This window comes from Panulirus ornatus, chromosome 1, assembly GCF_036320965.1.
Source record: "Panulirus ornatus isolate Po-2019 chromosome 1, ASM3632096v1, whole genome shotgun sequence".
Lineage (NCBI taxonomy): Eukaryota > Metazoa > Arthropoda > Malacostraca > Decapoda > Palinuridae > Panulirus > Panulirus ornatus.
Genome location: NC_092224.1, coordinates 102,426,832 through 102,447,528, shown reverse-complemented (window position 1 = coordinate 102,447,528; position 20,697 = coordinate 102,426,832). Strand labels below are relative to the sequence as shown.

The following is a 20,697-nucleotide window of genomic DNA, read 5'->3' as shown; positions in this document are numbered from 1 at the left end:
TATATAAAATAGAAATGTAATTGGATTACGTGTTAATTGACAGGCGTGCGAAAGAGAGACTTTTGGATGTTAATGTGCTGAGAGGTGCTACTGGAGGGATATCTGATCATTATCTTGTGGAGGCTAAGGTGAAGATTAGTATGGGTTTTCAGAAAAGAAGAGTGAATGTTGGGGTGAAGAAGGTGGTGAGAGTAAGTGAGCTTGGGAAGGAGACCTGTGTGGGGAAGTACCAGGAGAGACTGTGTACAGAATGGAAAAAGGTGAGAACAATGGAAGTAAGGGGAGTGGGGGAGGAATGGGATGTATTTAGGGAATCAGTGATGGATTGCGCAAAAGATGCTTGTGGCATGAGAAGAGTGGGAGGTGGGCTGTTTAGAAAGGGTAGTGAGTGGTGGGATGAAGAAGTAAGAGTATTAGTGAAAGAGAAGAGAGAGGCATTTGGACGATTTTTGCAGGGAAAAAATGCAATTGAGTGGGAGAAGTATAAAAGAAAGAGACAGGAGGTCAAGAGAAAGGTGCAAGAGGTGAAAAAAAGGGCAAATGAGAGTTGGCGTGAGAGACTATCAGTAAATTTTAGGGAGAATAAAAAGATGTTCTGGAAGGAGGTAAATAGGGTGCGTAAGACAAGGGAGCAAATGGGAACTTCAGTGAAGGGCGTAAATGGGGAGGTGATAACAAGTAGCGGTGATGTGAGAAGGAGATGGAATGAGTATTTTGAAGGTTTGTTGAATGTGTCTGATGACAGAGTGGCAGATATAGGGTGTTTTGGTCGAGGTGGTGTGCAAAGTGAGAGGGTTAGGGAAAATGATTTGGTAAACAGAGAAGAGGTAGTAAAAGCTTTGCGGAAGATGAAAGCCGGCAAGGCAGCAGGTTTGGATGGTATTGCAGTGGAATTTATTAAAAAAGGGGGTGACTGTATTGTTGACTGGTTGGTAAGGTTATTTAATGTATGTATGACTCATGGTGAGGTGCCTGAGGATTGGCGGAATGCGTGCATAGTGCCATTGTACAAAGGCAAAGGGGATAAGAGTGAGTGCTCAAATTACAGAGGTATAAGTTTGTTGAGTATTCCTGGTAAATTATATGGGAGGGTATTGATTGAGAGGGTGAAGGCATGTACAGAGCATCAGATTGGGGAAGAGCAGTGTGGTTTCAGAAGTGGTAGAGGATGTGTGGATCAGGTGTTTGCTTTGAAGAATGTATGTGAGAAATACTTAGAAAAGCAAATGGATTTGTATGTAGCATTTATGGATCTGGAGAAGGCATATGATAGAGTTGATAGAGATGCTCTGTGGAAGGTATTAAGAATATATGGTGTGGGAGGCAAGTTGTTAGAAGCAGTGAAAAGTTTTTATCGAGGATGTAAGGCATGTGTACGTGTAGGAAGAGAGGAAAGTGATTGGTTCTCAGTGAATGTAGGTTTGCGGCAGGGCTGTGTGATGTCTCCATGGTTGTTTAATTTGTTTATGGATGGGGTTGTAAGGGAGGTAAATGCAAGAGTCCTGGAAAGAGGGGCAAATATGAAGTCTGTTGGGGATGAGAGAGCTTGGGAAGTGAGTCAGTTGTTGTTCGCTGATGATACAGCGCTGGTGGCTGATTCATGTGAGAAACTGCAGAAGCTGGTGACTGAGTTTGGTAAAGTGTGTGGAAGAAGAAAGTTGAGAGTAAATGTGAATAAGAGCAAGGTTATTAGGTACAGTAGGGGTGAGGGTCAAGTCAATTGGGAGGTGAGTTTGAATGGAGAAAAACTGGAGGAAGTGAAGTGTTTTAGATATCTGGGAGTGGATCTGTCAGCGGATGGAACCATGGAAGCGGAAGTGGATCATAGGGTGGGGGAGGGGGCGAAAATTTTGGGAGCCTTGAAAAATGTGTGGAAGTCGAGAACATTATCTCGGAAAGCAAAAATGGGTATGTTTGAGGGAATAGTGGTTCCAACAATGTTGTATGGTTGCGAGGCGTGGGCTATGGATAGAGATGTGCGCAGGAGGATGGATGTGCTGGAAATGAGATGTTTGAGGACAATGTGTGGTGTGAGGTGGTTTGATCGAGTAAGTAACGTAAGGGTAAGAGAGATGTGTGGAAATAAAAAGAGCGTGGTTGAGAGAGCAGAAGAGGGTGTTTTGAAATGGTTTGGGCACATGGAGAGAATGAGTGAGGAGAGATTGACCAAGAGGATATATGTGTCGGAGGTGGAGGGAACGAGGAGAAGAGGGAGACCAAATTGGAGGTGGAAAGATGGAGTGAAAAAGATTTTGTGTGATCGGGGCCTGAACATGCAGGAGGGTGAAAGGAGGGCAAGAAATAGAGTGAATTGGAGTCATGTGGTATACAGGGGTTGACGTGCTGTCAGTGGATTGAAGCAAGGCATGTGAAGCGTCTGGGGTAAACCATGGAAAGCTGTGTAGGTATGTATATTTGCGTGTGTGGACGTGTGTATGTATATGTGTATGGGGGGCGGGGGGGTTGGGCCATTTCTTTCGTCTGTTTCCTTGCGCTACCTCGCAAACGCGGGAGACAGCGACAAAGTATAAAAAAAAAAAAAAAAAAAAAAGAAATGTAATATTGATAGATTTTTTGGTGTAGTTGAAATAAATGATTAAGCTTGAACAGTAGCAGCTTGCTTGGCACTTATACATTACTCCCCCATTTTTTAATGCATTGTGCTGAAACATCTCCAAAACTTTTATGCATCAGAAGAGAGAAAGTAGAGGATAACATACTTTTAAAGTAATTTTTTTAGTGTTATAGGGTTATGTTGAAATTTTATGGTTAAATACAATTTTTAGATAACAGAAAACTAAATTTTTAGAACTACAGAAAGCAAATTTAAGCTTTGACTGGTATCTGCTTTTAAACTCTGTGCTTACAAAAATCTCTGGAAGGAAATAATGGTAGAGAGGGAACTGACAAGTGTAAATGATGCAGCAATGGAAACATGGCAACAGTATTTGCAAACCTTACAGTATGTCTGTATGACCATAGAAGGTACCACTGGCAATGGTATTTAGTGACAACTTTTCCTCCTTGGCTTTCAAGACATAATCATCACATTTTTGCTTAGATATGGAATATTTTGTAAGATGTAGCTGTTAAGTACAATGCCAAGTATGAGGCCAGTTATGTTAAGGTTGTGGTCCCAAGGAACCATGTAGTTATGAGTAACTAACCTCTAAGGGTTTTGTGAGAGAGTGAGCTCAGTCATGGACAAAAGAAATAGCTGGGTGGACTTGGAATGTCTGTATTTGGACAGTTCCGCTTGGAAAGCTGATTAAGAAGCTGGATCACTGGGCAGGAATAAGGGGGAAGCTCCAATAATGGATAAAAGATTATCTCATAGGATGGATCTTTGTGATTTTTTTCTCTGATCATGCCATCGATTGTGACACTTTGTGCTCTGCTGCCACACCTTCTTACCAGTTGTGTACCGAGAGAGCAGCTGGACCCAGAACACTTGTATTCAACAAAATGCTCAATAAAGGATGCTTGGTAGAAGAGCCTTTTCCAAATAGGTTGAGGTGATCATCTGAGTGCCATAGGGTTTGGTTTTGGGACCATTACTTCTCGATCTTTATGATTGATTTGCCTGACGGTGTGGAATCTTACCTGAACATGTTTGCGGATGATACCACGGTCATGAGGGAAGTGTAAGTGAGGAGGATTGCATGTTTGCAAGGAAACCTGAATAGACTTCAAATTTGACCTGAAATATGGTTTATGAAATTCACCCTGAGCAGATGTAAAGTAATTGGGATGAGACAGAGTAAAAGATAGCCTTAATATGATTATTACTTAGTAGGAAATAAGTTTTAGGATTCTGTGTGAGAAGGACTTGGGAATCACTATCATCCCTAATCTGTTACTTGTGTATTTAACTCTCTATACCTCTTGATGCCCATTCCCTTTGGGAACTCTTTCAAGGGGTGGCCTCAGCAAAAGAGCCTCCATAACTGTTGAACTCCAGTGCCACCTGGACAACCACTAAAGTGCTGGCTCACTAAGCTGATGTCACTAACCATCCTGATACCCAGACAGGTTGTACTGGTAATTTACCTCCCTGCTCATTGGCTGCCTACCAATTACTACCTATGTAGCTTCTCTAATAAGACAGTACTTATTCTTTGGTACTTTTTTTTTTTTTTCTTTCTTTTTTTTTGCCGCTGTCTCCTGTGTTTGCGAGGTAGCGCAAGGAAACTGACGAAAGAAATGGCCCAACCAACCCCCATACACATGTATATACATACGTCCACACACGCAAATATACTTACCTACACAGCTTTCCATGGTTTACCCCAGACGCTTCACATGCCCTGATTCAATCCACTGACAGCACGTCAACCCCGGTATACCACATCGCTCCAATTCACTCTATTCCTTGCCCTCCTTTCACCCTCCTGCATGTTCAAGCCCCGATCACACAAAATCTTTTTCACTCCATCTTTCCACCTCCAATTTGGTCTCCCTCTTCTCCTCGTTCCCTCCACCTCCGACACATATATCCTCTTGGTCAATCTTTCCTCACTCATTCTCTCCATGTGCCCAAACCATTTCAAAACACCCTCTTCTGCTCTCTCAACCACGCTCTTTTTATTTCCACACATCTCTCTTACCCTTACGTTACTTACTCGATCAAACCACCTCACACCACACATTGTCCTCAAACATCTCATTTCCAGCACATCCATCCTCCTGCGCACCACTCTATCCATAGCCCACGCCTCGCAGCCATACAACATTGTTGGAACCACTATTCCTTCAAACATACCCATTTTTGCTTTCCGAGATAATGTTCTCGACTTCCACACATTCTTCAAGGCTCCCAGAATTTTCGCCCCCTCCCCCACCCTATGATCCACTTCCGCTTCCATGGTTACATCCGCTGCCAGATCCACTCCCAGATATCTAAAACACTTCACTTCCTCCAGTTTTTCTCCATTCAAACTCACCTCCCAATTGACTTGACCCTCAACCCTACTGTACCTAATAACCTTGCTCTTATTCACATTTACTCTTAACTTTCTTCTTTCACACACTTTACCAAACTCAGTCACCAGCTTCTGCAGTTTCTCACATGAATCAGCCACCAGCGCTGTATCATCAGCGAACAACAACTGACTCACTTCCCAAGCTCTCTCATCCCCAACAGACTTCATACTTGCCCCTCTATCCAAAACTCTTGCATTCACCTCCTTAACAACCCCATCCATAAGCAAATTAAACAACCATGGAGACATCACACACCCCTGCCGCAAACCTACATTCACTGAGAACCAATCACTTTCCTCTCTTCCTACACGTACACATGCCTTACATCCTCGATAAAAACTTTTCACTGCTTCTAACAACTTGCCTCCCACACCATATATTCTTAATACCTTCCACAGAGCATCTCTATCAACTCTATCATATGCCTTCTCCAGATCCATAAATGCTACATACAAATCCATTTGCTTTTCTAAGTATTTCTCACATACATTCTTCAAAGCAAACACCTGATCCACACATCTTTGGTACTAATTTCCGGAAAGTAAGAATTTTCTCTTTTGTGGGCAGATCTTAATTCAAAAAGCTTATTTATATCCATATGAGATTTTGCCTCATCATTAACTAAAGAAGGCCTCAGACAGTCTGCTTCCATGCTATAAGGATCACTTATACACCTGATTTGAGATCTTTGCTGAAAATCTAAAAATCTTGCTATGAAATTGTCCTGCAGTTCTTTGATCACTTTGCATATTTATTTGTTTTGTGTAGTTTGTATTCTCCATCTCTTTTGATTTGACTTGAAGCTGTGACAGTGAAGGGAAATGTGTCAGTTCACCATTGTTGTCTGTCTGTGAAACAGCTGCATTTGTTAATGAAAGCAAATGTATTCTGAACTATGTAAGATATTAACTTGAATTTTTCTTGTTTACTATTTATTTATTATGCCTTATCGTTGTCTCCCGCATTAGTGAGGTAGCGCAAGGAAACAGATGAAAGAATGGCCCAACCCACCCACATACACATGTATGTACATACATGTCCACACACACATATACATACCTATGCATTTCAGTGTATACATATATGTACATACACAGACAATCACATATATACACATGTACATAATGGAACCATGGAAGCGGAAGTGAATCTTAGGGTGGGGGAGGGGGCGAAAGTTCTGGGAGCGTTGAAGAATGTGTGGAAATCGAAAACATTATCTTGGAAAGCAAAAATGGGTATGTTTGAAGGAATAGTGGTTCCAACAATGTTATATGGTTACAAGGTGTGGGCTATAGATAGAGTTGTGCGGAGAAGGATGGATGTGCTGGAAATAAGATGTTTGAGGATGATATGTGGTGTGAGGTGGTTTGATCGGGTAAGTAGTAATAGGGTAAGAGAGATGTGTGGTAAGAAAAAGAGTGGTTGAGAGAGCAGAAGAGGGTGTTTTGAAATGGTTTGGTCACATGGAGAAAATGAGAGAGGAAAGATTGACCAAGAGGATATATGTGTCAGAGGTGGAGGGAACGAGGAGAAGAGGGAGACCAAATTGGAGGTGGAAAGATGGAGTGAAAAAGATTTTGAGTGATTGGGGCCTGAACATGCAGGAGGGAGAAAGGCGTGCTGGCAATATAGAGTGAATTGGAATGATGTGGTATACCGGGGTTGACGTGCTGTCAGTGGATTGAACCAGGGCGTATGAAGCGTTTGGCGTAAACCATGGAAAGTTCTGTGGGGCCTGGATGTGGAAAGGGAGCTGTGGTTTCAGTGCATTATACAATACAGCTAGAGACTGAGTGTGAATGAATGTGGCCTTTGTTGTCTTTTCCTAGCGCTACCTCATGCACATGTAGGGGGAAGGGGTTGTTATTTCATGTGTGGTGCAGTGGCGATGGGAATGAATAAAGGCAGACAGTATGAATTATGTACATGTGTATATATGTATATGTCTGTGTGTGTATATATATGTATACGTTGAGATGTATAGGTATGTATATTTGCATGTGTGGACGTGTACATATATACATGTGTATGTGGGTGGGTCGGGCCATTCTTTCATCTGTTTTCTTGCACTACCTCACTAACGCAGGAGACAACGACAAAGCAAAATAATAATAATAATGATAAAACATAATTCATTCTTGTTGCCTTTATTCACTCCGTCGCCATCCCACCACACACGAAATGACAGCCCCCTCCCTCTGCATGCGTGCAAGATAGCGCTAGGAAAAGACAAAGGCCACATTCGTTCACACTCAGTCTCTTGCTGTCTTGTATAATGTACCGAAACCACAGCTCCCTTTCCACATCCAGGCTCCACAAAACTTTACATGGTTTACCCCAGACGCTTCACATGCCCTGGTTCAATCAGTTGACAGCACGTTAACCCCGGTATACCACATCGTTCCAATTCACTCTTTTCCTTGCACGCCTTTCACCCTCCTGCATGTTCAGGCCCCGATTGCTCAAAATCTTTTTCACTCCATCCTTCCACCTCCAATTTGGTCTCCCACTTCTCCTCATTCCCTCCACCTCTGACACATATATTCATTTTGTCAATCTTTCCTCACTCATTCTCTCCATGTGTCCAAACCATTTCAAAACACCCTCTTCTGCACTCTCAACCACACTCTCTTTATTACCACACATCTCTCTTACCCTTTCATTACTTACTCGATCAAACCACCTCACACCACGTATTGTCCTCAGACATCTCATTTCCAACACATCCACCCTCCTCCGCACAACCCTATCCATAGCCCACGCCTCACAACCATATAACATTGTTGGAACCACTATTCTTTCAAACACACCCATTTTTGCTTTCCGAGATAATGTTCTTGCCTTCCCCACTTTTTTCAACACTCTCAGAACTTTCACCCCCTCCCCCACCATGTGACTCACTTCTTCCATGGTTCCATCCGCTGCCAAATCCACTCACAGATATCTAAAACACTTCACTTCCTCTAGTTTTCTCCATTCAAACTTACCTCCCAATTGAATTGTCTCTCAACCCTTCTGTACCTAATAACCTTGCTCTTATTCACATTTACTCTCAGCTTTTTTCTTTCACACACTTTACCAAACTCAGTCACCAGCTTCTGCAGTTTCTCACCTGAATCAGCCACCAGCGCTGTATCATCAGCGAACAACAACTGACTTGCTTCCCAAGTTCTCTCATCCTCAACAGACTGCATACTTGCCCCTCTCTTCAAAACTCTTGCATTCACCTCCTTAACAACCCCATCCATAAACAAATGAAACTACCATGGAGACACCATGCACCCCTGCCGCAAATCATCATTCACCGAGAACCGATCACTTTCCTCTCTTCCCACTTGCACACATGCCTTACATCCTTGATAAAAACTTTTCACTGCTTCTAACAATCTGCCTCCCACACAATATATATTCTCTATCAACTCTATCATATGCCTTCTACATATCCATAAATGCTACAACAAATTCATTTGCTTTTCTAAGTATTTCTCTCATACATTCTTCAGAGCAAACACCTGATCCACACATCTTCTACCACTTCTGAAACCACATTGCTCTTCCCCAATCTGATGCTCTGTACAGGCCCTCACCCACTCGGTCAATACCCTTCCATGTAATTTCCCAGGAATACTCAACAAACTTATACCTCTGTAATTTGAGCACTCACCTTTATCCCCTTTGCCTTTGTACAATGGCACTATGCATGCATTCCGCCAATCCTCAGGCACCTCACCATGAGTCATACATACATTAAATATCCTTACCAACCAGTCAACAACACAGTTACCCCCTTTTTTGATATATTCCACTGCAATACCAACCAAACCCGCTGCCTTGCCGGCTTTCATCTTCCACAAAGCTTTTACTACCTCTTCTCTGTTTACTAAATCATTCTCCCTTACCCTCTCACTTCTCACACCACCTCATCCAAAACACCCTATATCTGCCACTCTATCATCTAACACATTCAACAAACCTTGAAAATACTCACTCCATCTCCTTCTTACATCACCACTACTTGTTATCACTTCCTCATTAGCCCCCTTCATTGATGTTACCACTTGTTCTCTTGTCTTATGCACTTTATTTACTTGCTTGCAGAACATACGTTAACCCAGTGCCTCATACAGCTATCATGCTGGGAACTGTATAGAAAGATGCCTTTTATTGATGGTTAAATTTTTGTATATCCCCCCCCCCCCAATGATAAGTGAAATCTGGTCTGTCTATAATGTTGAGATAGAAAATATCTGATATGTCCACAAAATTTTAGAAGTTTAGGTGCTAGAGCAGTCTGCTTCAAAAAAGTATCCTTAGTGGTTACTTATTCTGTTTTGCAATTAATTCAAGATCCATATTTTTACCTTTGAAGAGATGCAGGTTGGCCACCTCTGCACTGTAGGACATGCAGTGGAGAATTTTATGAAGGTCCTGGATAAGTACTACAAGGTGTACTAGACCAGTGAGGCTGTGGTTGTTATGTAAGTCTTCAAACCACAGCTTTTAATAGGTTGGTCAACTGACAAACCAACTCAGCTGCTTGGGCCTAGTTCAAACTGTGTGGGTAGAGGACCTCCAAAGTGTGTGCCTGGTAATTGTCATTTGCCTGTGTGAGCAGCTTTAATAGATAGGTCACCCTCAGTTGAGACTATTGAATGTTGACCCTCTGTCTATGTCACTGAAACAGTTAAGGCAAGATGATTTCAGTTTATGCAATGGAAAAACACCTGTTTATGTAAGGGAATTAAAATGACTACTTTTTTCTTTATCTCAATTTTTGACCATCAGTCATGACAGCTTGATATAAAGAAGAAAAGCCATGAGGGAAGAAAGGTCTTTATCTTTCTGTTGGGTGTCATACTTTTGTGGCTAGGCCCTCCTCCTTCTCTTCATCTCAGGCTGAAAGTGAGTCATGCATGAATGAAAGTTGGAATTTGTGGCTTCTCCTTTGACAACAAATGGTGCAAAGTGACAAATTTCCATAACGACTGCAGAACTTATACATAAATATTTATGCCTCTTTAGGTAATTGCTGAAACAAAGCTTCAGAAGGCTACCTTGGAAGCGAGACGTGCTTGTGAGAACCTTGAAGAACAAATGGATCAGTTTGAGCAAAGAAAAGTAGCAGACCTTAAAAAAGTTCTCAGAGAGTTCATTCAGGTAGGAACTTGGTATGTAGTTGTTTAGTTTGTAGAAACTCAGATTTAGTGATTATATACTCATGGTATATAATCACTGTAAGGCAGAGTTCTGATCTTTGTACAGGTTTATATGCCTTTTTAGGTTATTGTCCATGTTAGCTTCAGTTCAAACTTTGTCACAGAAGCCACTGAAGCAGCCAGGAATGAGATACAGGAAACCCTTCCCCTCCTTCCATGTTTTATTTTGTAATGTTGGGACAGAAGTATTCAACTGAAGAGTGCTCATCCTCCTTTTAAGGCATAGGCTGGGGTGTCTGAATGTGTGTGGATGTAACTAACATAAGAAGAAGGGAGAGATAAGTAATATGTTCCAGGAGAGAGGAACCTGGATGCCCTAACTCTGAGCAAAAGAAAGCTAGAGGGGAGGGGGGAACAGTGGTTTGGGAATGCCTTAAGGGTAAAGTTAGGAATTAGTATAAGGGCAAGACCTAAGGAAGGGGCAGCACTGCCACTGAAGGAAAAGTTATAAGATTGTGTGAGAGAGCATACTATGGGTAAAAGTGAAAGTTGATTATGAGAGCTGGGTGACATTGCCCATGCACCTAGAAATGAGAGAGCTAAGGAAGAGAGATGAGTGAGCTGAATGAATTAGTCAGCAGTTTTGATGCAAGGGATGAAATATTAGTGATTGATGATCTGAATGTTTTTTTTTTTTTTTTTTTTTTTTACTTTGTCGCTGTCTCCCGCGTTTGCGAGGTAGCGCAAGGAAACAGACGAAAGAAATGGCCCAACCCCCCCCCATACACATGTATATACATACGTCCACACACGCAAATATACATACCTACACAGCTTTCCATGGTTTACCCCAGACGCTTCACATGCCTTGATTCAATCCACTGACAGCACGTCAACCCCGGTATACCACATCGCTCCAATTCACTCTATTCCTTGCCCTCCTTTCACCCTCCTGCATGTTCAGGCCCCGATCACACAAAATCTTTTTCACTCCATCTTTCCACCTCCAATTTGGTCTCCCTCTTCTCCTCGTTCCCTCCACCTCCGACACATATATCCTCTTGGTCAATCTTTCCTCACTCATTCTCTCCATGTGCCCAAACCACTTCAAAACACCCTCTTCTGCTCTCTCAACCACGCTCTTTTTATTTCCACACATCTCTCTTACCCTTACGTTACTCACTCGATCAAACCACCTCACACCACACATTGTCCTCAAACATCTCATTTCCAGCACATCCATCCTCCTGCGCACAACTCTATCCATAGCCCACGCCTCGCAACCATACAACATTGTTGGAACCACTATTCCTTCAAACATACCAATTTTTGCTCTCCGAGATAATGTTCTCGACTTCCACACATTCTTCAAGGCCCCCAGAATTTTCGCCCCCTCCCCCACCCTATGATCCACTTCCGCTTCCATGGTTCCATCCGCTGCCAGATCCACTCCCAGATATCTAAAACACTTCACTTCCTCCAGTTTTTCTCCATTCAAACTCACCTCCCAATTGACTTGACCCTCAACCCTACTGTACCTAATAACCTTGCTCTTATTCACATTTACTCTTAACTTTCTTCTTCCACACACTTTACCAAACTCAGTCACCAGCTTCTGCAGTTTCTCACATGAATCAGCCACCAGCGCTGTATCATCAGCGAACAACAACTGACTCACTTCCCAAGCTCTCTCATCCCCAACAGACTTCATACTTGCCCCTCTTTCCAAAACTCTTGCATTTACCTCCCTAACAACCCCATCCATAAACAAATTAAACAACCATGGAGACATCACACACCCCTGCCGCAAACCTACATTCACTGAGAACCAATCACTTTCCTCTCTTCCTACACGTACACATGCCTTACATCCTCGATAAAAACTTTTCACTGCTTCTAACAATGTAAATGTAAATGTAAAATGTAAAAGTGGATAATATGACAGTTGAGGGCATAATTGGTGGGCTTGTGGTACCTGGTGGTGTGTTTAAGAATGGTGAACAGCTTGTAGATTTGTGTGCTGAAAAGAGACTTATGATGGTGAATACCTGTTTTGAAGAGATTGACATATGTAAGTATACAAGGGTGAATAGGAAAGATGGCAAGGGGCATTATTGGATCATGTATTAATTAATAGGCATGCAAGGAGAGACTCTTGGATGTGAATGTGCTGATAGGGGCATTTGTCAGGATGTCTGATCATCACTTGGTGGATTCAAAGGTGAAGGCTTGTAGAAACTTTTAGGAAAAAGGCAATGATGTGGTTGGGAAGAAGGTTGTGAAAATGAGGAAACTTGGAAGAGTGGCTTGTGAGAATAGTTACTGGGAGAAATTGAATGTAGGATGGCAAAAGATGAGAGTGAATGAAATTAGGAGGCTGGATAAGGAGTGGGATGAGTTAGGAAAGCACTGCTTATATGTGTAAGGGAAGTGAGTGGCATGCGGATGATGGGAGGTGGACAGTTGAGAAACGGTGATGAGAGGTAGGATGGGGAAGTTGTCACTCGTGTACATGAAAGTTTGTAGGGGTATTTGGAAAAGAGGAAATATGGGTGATAATAGGGTTATGAATGTGATTGAGTTTGGAAAAAGGGCTTGTGAGAGGAGATGATATAGATGGTAAAAGGTGAGAGTGAATGAAGCTAAGGTTGTGAATGAGGAATGGGAGGTATGTAGAGAAGTACTGTTTACATGTGCAAGAGAAGTATGAGACATGCAGAAGGTGGAAGGTGGGCAGGTGAGCAATGGTAGTGAGTAATGGATAGAGGAAGTTAAATTGCTAATGAAAGAGAAAAGGGAGATGTTATTTGAGGGGAAGGGCTGCAAATGAATACGAATTGTACAAAAAGTAGCAGGAGGTCAAGAGGAAGATGCCAGTGCTGAAAAACAGGGCAAATGAGAGTTAGGGTGACTGAGTATCAGGAAAATTCAGGGAGAATAAGAAAATGTTTTGTAAGGAAGTAATAATATGAGAAAACAAATGAAGAGATGCAAACATCTTGCTCCTTGGCTTTATACAGGATGAGCCTAAAGTCACTGTGTACACCCATACTAAAAATGATAAAACTGGCTCTTTCTTAGTATTATTGTTACAGCATATGGCCTACTTGACTTTTGACACCTCTCCTCCATTCCTACCTCTCCTCCCTTTCCTTCCTTACTCAACGTCACTTCAGTGATTTTTTTAACACAATAATGTCCGGATGCTAACATGTTTATGTGGAAAGGTTTTGTCCCATGGGGCTTGAGTCTTTTAAATGGAACACGTTTTACATGGTGCAGACCAATATACAGACAGAGTGCCACAGAAGTTTGAATGACACATTGCAATGCAGTGTGGCAATTGATTGCCAGGTTTAATGAAAATGAATCATTTGCAGACATACTGAGATCTGACAGGCCAGCATTGGTAACAGGGTAGAACATATCTTATATTCAAGATCACATAATGCAAAGCCCAAAAACACTCATTTCTATATTGGCATAGCAGACTAGCATCTTGTATGGCAGCACATGTAGAGTGCTGAAGAAACAGTTGCACCTGCCTCCTTACATGATAACATCAGTACATGAATTAAGGAAAGGGACAACATCAGTTGCGTTTAATAATACTGATGGTTTAGATATTTTATTACTGCCAATGGAGAAGATATTCTGGACATCACATTCTCTACTGATGAGGTGTGGTTTCACTTATCCAATCATGTTAACACCCAAAACAGCCATATTAGGTCAGCAACTGATCTGCATGTGTTCGAGAAGACACCATTACATGATCAGAGGATTGGTGTGTGGCGTGTCATATCACAAAATTGGATAATCAGCCTCATATTCTTTAGTGAAATTCAATTGGGAACTTTACATGAATTGATTCTTTACCCCTTCATTGGACAATTGAGCGAAGAGGAAATTTTGCATGGCTTTTTCAAACACGATGGTTCTTCTGCACACACATCTTTTGTCTCTAGGAAACTACTGTGTTATGTGTTCGGGGACAGAATAATCTCAAAGGACATTTGGTCACCAAGGTTGCCAGACCTTGCACCCCCTGATTATTATCTGTAGGGACAGCGAAAGACAGTTAAAAAGACAGTCCTCACTCTCTCCCTGAGCTGATGGAAGCCATCACAAATTTCATTAGGAACATCTGTCTTATTGATTTGTTGTGTCTTTGCAAACAAGTCAAGACATGTCAGTGCCATTTCCAATATTTGTTGCAACTTGAGTAAGCATGGGAAATGTATTTGTATTAACATATAGGGATTCTATGAACATGCTTGTCATATACAGTAGATGTACAGTGACTTTTGGCTCATCCTGTACCAAGACATTAAAGTGACGTTCCTTCAGTCCTCTGGCACCTCACTATGAACCATACATACATTAATAATCCTAACCAATTATCAACACAGTCACCTTCCTTTCTTAAGAAATTCAGCTGCAGTCCCATCCACTACAGTTGGTTTGCTGCATTTCATTTTATGCAAGGCTTTTACTGCTTCCTGTCTTTTCACCAAACCACTAGGTATAGCTTTCATTTTGCATACATCCATGCCAAAACATCCCACACATGTCTCCTATCATCAGACACATTTAACAACCCTTCAAATTATTCACTTCATCTCTTCATCCTATTTTTGCTTGTTAGCACTTTCCCATTTACCTCCACTTATGTCTCACAAACAATTTCTTTCTTTCTTTCATACTATTCGCCATTTCCCGCATTAGCGAGGTAGCGTTAAGAACAGAGGACTGGGCCTTTGAGGGAATATCCTCACCGGGCCCCCTTCTCTGTTCCTTCTTTTGGAAAATTAAAAAAAAAAATGAGAGGGGAGGATTGTCTCACAAAGAATTTCCCTTTTTGAAAAATGTTTTAGTGGCAAAAGTCACTTTTTGGGGGTGATATCCTTTTCCCATGAATTATGTGGTGGTTAGCATGGCAACTTGGCAGCTGGCAGGATGATGACATCATCTCTAGGTGGTGCTACATGATTAGATAGATGTTCCATAATAAACCATTGCTGTTAATATTGTTTGGGTATTTTTGAAAGATGAGTGGTGTAAACCTCACCAGAATGAAGAAGGTTGGAGGCTGCCTATCCCAAGAGATCAAATGTGATTCTCATTAGCTTGTGGAATACCACTTGGTGAGAAATAGTTTTTCATTCTTCAAAACTCACTTGTTTAGTTTGTAAAATACTGTGTGAAATTGAATGGTTGGATATTTTCTCCTCTACTGTTATACTACTGTCACATCTTGTTTTCAACAGACTGAACTGGCCTTTCATGCAAAAGCACTGGAACTATATACAAAGGCTTATAACCAGATTTCCAACATTGAGGAAGAGGAGGATCTAGAGGTAAGTCACAGGATTTTGGAAGACTGCAAGAAAATATTGAATGAAAATGCAACTAAAGGAAAATGGTTCCATTTGATAAAGGATTAGGACAGAAACTGTGTGCAATAGTAGAAGAGAGAGATGATGTGTATTTACTGGAATATACTTACATATTTACTTCCTGCCCTAGGAGTCCCTTCTATCCTTATGAAGCTGCTGCAGCACACGGAAAGCTGGCCATGTCAACCGGTCAAGACCGCAAGTTGTAGTGTTGTGATGTTTTGAGTGTGAGTGTATCCATATGCAGAGAGTGTAGGGCAGATGAGTAGTAACTGCTTGATGTCTTCTTTATTGTAGTTGAATGGTGGGCATGGAGGGCCTTGGGTTATGTTGAAATGAAAGTATACAGTGTTTTAGTGATGGCTGATGTCCAGAGTGTAAGCAGGAGAATATGACTCAAGTTTGTGTAGGGAGTGTGGTTTCTGATGGGTGTATCTCTGATGGGTTGGAGTTTGAAACTGAGTTAGGAGGTCGATTGTTTAGTGCTTGTCAGGTTATTTCACTGTGTATGTGTTTTGTCAGCGTTATATTTGTTGGGGGTGGTGGGATTTGTGATTAGAGATTACTGAAGTGTGAGGCTGTGGTAAGCTTTTTATTCCATTTAGGGGTTGGTAGTTAGTTATAGAGTGATTGAATAAGAGTTGTCCAGTGCTGTTGCATAGATTTGGTGCCAAGTATGTTGTGGTGGAACTGTATTGGGAAGATCTTTGGTTTATGAATGTGTTGTTTGTTTTTGGTTGCCAGGCGTGGGCTATGGATAGAGTTGTGTGCAGGAGGGTGGATGTGCTGGAAATGAGATGTTTGAGGACAATGTGTGGTGTGAGGTGGTTTGATCGAGTAAGTAATGTAAGGGTAAGAGAGATGTGTGGAAATAAAAAGAGCGTGGTTGAGAGAGCAGAAGAGGGTGTTTTGAAATGGTTTGGGCACATGGAGAGAATGAGTGAGGAAAGATTGACCAAGAGGATATATGTGTCGGAGGTGGAGGGAACGAGGAGAAGTGGGAGACCAAATTGGAGGTTGAAAGATGGAGTGAAAAAGATTTTGAGTGATCGGGGCCTCAACATGCAGTAGGGTGAAAGGCGGGCAAGGAATAGAGTGAATTGGATCGATGTGGCATACCGGGGTTGACGTGCAGTCAGTGGATTGAATCAGGGCATATGAAGCGTCTGTTTCCTTGCGCTACCTCGCAAATGCGGGAGACAGCGACAAAGCAAAATAAGATATTTTTTTTTTTTTTTTTGCTTTGTCGCTGTCTCCCGCGTTTGTGAGGTAGCGCAAGGAAACAGACGAAAGAAATGGCCCAACCCACCCCCATACACATGTATATACATATGTCCACACACGCAAATATACATACCTACACAGCTTTCCATGGTTTACCCCAGACTCTTCACATGCCCTGATTCAATCCACTGACAGCACGTCAACCCCAGTATACCACATCGATCCAATTCACTCTATTCCTTGCCCTCCTTTCACCCTCCTGCATGTTCAGGCCCCGATCACACAAAATCTTTTTCACTCCATCTTTCCACCTCCAATTTGGTCTCCCACTTCTCCTTGTTCCCTCCACCTCCGACACATATATCCTCTTGGTCAATGTTTCCTCACTCATTCTCTCCATGTGCCCAAACCATTTCAAAACACCCTCTTGTGCTCTCTCAACCACGCTCTTTTTCTTTCCACACATCTCTCTTACCCTTACGTTACTTACTCGATCAAACCACCTCACACCACACATTGTCCTCAAACATCTCATTTCCAGCACATCCATCCTCCTGCGCACAACTCTATCCATAGCCCACGCCTCGCATCAGATTGGGGAAGAGCAGTGTGGTTTCAGAAGTGGTAGAGGATGTGTGGATCAGGTGTTTGCTTTGAAGAATGTATGTGAGAAATACTTAGAAAAGCAAATGGATTTGTATGTAGCATTTATGGATCTGGAGAAGGCATATGGTAGAGTTGATAGAGATGCTCTGTGGAAGGTATTAAGAATATATGGTGTGGGAGGCAAGTTGTTAGAAGCAGTGAAAAGTTTTTATCGAGGATGTAAGGCATGTGTACGTGTAGGAAGAGAGGAAAGTGATTGGTTCTCAGTGAATGTAGGTTTGCGGCAGGGGTGTGTGATGTCTCCATGGTTCTTTAATTTGTTTATGGATGGGGTTGTTAGGGAGGTGAATGCAAGAGTTTTGGAAAGAGGGGCAAGTATGAGGTCTGTTGGGGATGAGAGAGCATGGGAAGTGAGTCAGTTGTTGTTCGCTGATGATACAGCGCTGGTGGCTGATTCATGTGAGAAACTGCAGAAGCTGGTGACTGAGTTTGGTAAAGTGTGTGAAAGAAGAAAGTTAAGAGTAAATGTGAATAAGAGCAGGGTTATTAGGTACAGTAGGGTTGAGGGTCAAGTCAATTGGGAGGTGAGTTTGAATGGAGAAAAACTGGAGGAAGTGAAGTGTTTTAGATATCTGGGAGTGGATCTGGCAGCGGATGGAACCATGGAAGCGGAAGTGGATCATAGGGTGGGGGAGGGGGCGAAAATTCTGGGAGCCTTGAAGAATGTGTGGAAGTCGAGAACATTATCTCGGAAAGCAAAAATGGGTATGTTTGAAGGAATAGTGGTTCCAACAATGTTGTATGGTTGCGAGGCGTGGACTATGGATAGAGTTGTGCGCAGGAGGATGGATGTGCTGGAAATGAGATGTTTGAGGACAATTTGTGGTGTGAGGTGGTTTGATCGAGTAAGTAACGTAAGGGTAAGAGAGATGTGTGGAAATAAAAAGAGCGTGGTTGAGAGAGCAGAAGAGGGTGTTTTGAAATGGTTTGGTCACATGGAGAGAATGAGTGAGGGAAGATTGACCAAGAGGATATATGTGTCGGAGGTGGAGGGAACGAGGAGAAGAGGGAGACCAAATTGGAGGTGGAAAGATGGAGTGAAAAAGATTTTGTGTGATCGGGGCCTGAACATGCAGGAGGGTGAAAGGAGGGCAAGGAATAGAGTGAATTGGAGCGATATGGTATACCGGGGTTGACGTGCTGTCAGTGGATTGAATCAAGGCATGTGAAGCGTCTGGGGTAAACCATGGAAAGCTGTGTAGGTATGTATATTTGCGTGTGTGGACGTATGTATATACATGTGTATGGGGGGGGTTGGGCCATTTCTTTCGTCTGTTTCCTTGCGCTACCTCGCAAACGCGGGAGACAGCGACAAAGTATAATAAAAAATAAAAATAATATATATATATATTATCCCTGGGGATAGGGGATTAAGAATACTTCCCACGTATTCCCTGCGTGTTGTAGAAGGCGACTAAAAGGGGAGGGAGCGGGGGGCTGGAAATCCTCCCCTCTCTTTTTTTTTAGATTTTCCAAAAGAAGGAACAGAGGGGGCCAGGTGAGTATATTCCAAAAAAGGCCCAGTCCTCTGTTCCTAACGCTACCTCGCTAACGCGGAAAAAAGGCGAATAGTTTAAAAGAAATATATTGGTGCATATGCACCTGGGCATGAGAAGAAAGATCAAGAGAGGCAAGTGTTTTGGGAGCAGCTGAATGAGTGTGTTAGTGGTTTTGAGGCACGAGACCGGGTTATAGTGATGGGTGATTTGATTGCAAAGGTGAGTAATGTGGCAGTTGAGGGAATAATTGGTATACGTGGGGTGTTCAGTGTTGTAAATGGAAATGGTGAAGAGCTTGTAGATTTATGTGCTGAAAAAGGACTGATGATTGGGAATACCTGGTTTAAAAAGCGAGATATACATAAGTATACTTATGTAAGTATGAGAGATGGCCAGAGAGCGTTATTGGATTACGTGTTAATTGACAGGCGTGCGAAAGAGAGACTTTTGGATGTAAATGTGCTGAGATGTGCAACTGGAGGGATGTCTGATCATTATCTTGTGGAGGCTAAGGTGAAGATTTGTATGGGTTTTCAGAAAAGAAGAGTGAATGTTGGGGTGAAGAGGATGGTGAGAGTAAGTGAGCTTGAGAAGGAGACCTGTGTGAGGAAGTACCAGGAGAGACTGAGTACAGAATGGAAAAAGGTGAGAACAATGGAAGCAAGGGGAGTGGGAGAGGAATGGGATGTATTTAGGGAATCAGTGATGGATTGCGCAAAAGATGCTTGTGGCATGAGAAGAGTGGGAGGTGGGTTGATTAGAAAGGGTAGTGAGTGGTGGGATGAAGAAGTAAGAGTATTAGTGAAAGAGAAGAGAGAGGCATTTGGACGATTTTTGCAGGGAAAAAATGCAATTGAGTGGGAGATGTATAAAAGAAAGAGACAGGAGGTCAAGAGAAAGGTGCAAGAGGTGAAAAAGAGGGCAAATGAGAGTTGGGGTGAGAGAGTATCATTAAATTTTAGGGAGAATAAAAAGATGTTCTGGAAGGAGGTAAATAAAGTGCGTAAGACAAGGGAGCAAATGGGAACTTCAGTGAAGGGCGCAAATGGGGAGGTGATAACAAGTAGTGGTGATGTGAGAAGGAGATGGAGTGAGTATTTTGAAGGTTTGTTGAATGTGTTTGATGATAGAGTGGCAGATATAGGGTGTTTTGGTCGAGGTGGTGTGCAAAGTGAGAGGGTTAGGGAAAATGATTTGGTAAACAGAGAAGAGGTAGTGAAAGCTTTGCGGAAGATGAAAGCCGGCAAGGCAGCAGGTTTGGATGGTATTGCAGTGGAATTTATTAAAAAAGGGGGTGACTGTATTGTTGACTGGTTGGTAAGGTTATTTAATGTATGTATGACTCATGGTGAGGTGCCTGAGGATTGGCGGAATGTGTGCATAGTGCCATTGTACAAAGGCAAAGGGGATAAGAGTGAGTGCTCAAATTACAGAGGTATAAGTTTGTTGAGTATTCCTGGTAAATTATATGGGAGGGTATTGATTGAGAGGGTGAAGGCATGTACAGAGCATCAGATTGGGGAAAGCAGTGTGGTTTCAGAAGTGGTAGAGGATGTGTGGATCAGGTGTTTGCTTTGAAGAATGTATGTGAGAAATACTTAGAAAAGCAAATGGATTTGTATGTAGCATTTATGGATCTGGAGAAGGCATATGATAGAGTTGATAGAGATGCTCTGTGGAAGGCATTAAGAATATATGGTGTGGGAGGAAAGTTGTTAGAAGCAGTGAAAAGTTTTTATCGAGGATGTAAGGCATGTGTACGTGTAGGAA

The 20,697-nt window shown here is 42.3% G+C and overlaps 1 protein-coding gene across 11 annotated transcripts in view; it reads left to right on the top strand.

The window, feature by feature from the left end:
- Positions 1-20,697, top strand: part of LOC139751252 (CBY1-interacting BAR domain-containing protein 1-like) — a 98,156-nt gene that overhangs the window by 36,773 nt on the left and 40,686 nt on the right. For 8 of the 11 annotated variants that reach the window (XM_071666520.1, XM_071666530.1, XM_071666550.1 and 5 more), the window contains 2 exons: positions 10,006-10,140; positions 15,410-15,499. In XM_071666520.1, coding sequence (XP_071522621.1) covers positions 10,006-10,140; positions 15,410-15,499 — 225 coding nt within the window. The remainder of the gene's footprint in view (positions 1-10,005; positions 10,141-15,409; positions 15,500-20,697) is intronic. The other 3 variants (XM_071666587.1, XM_071666603.1, XM_071666577.1) reach the window with 2 other exon arrangements.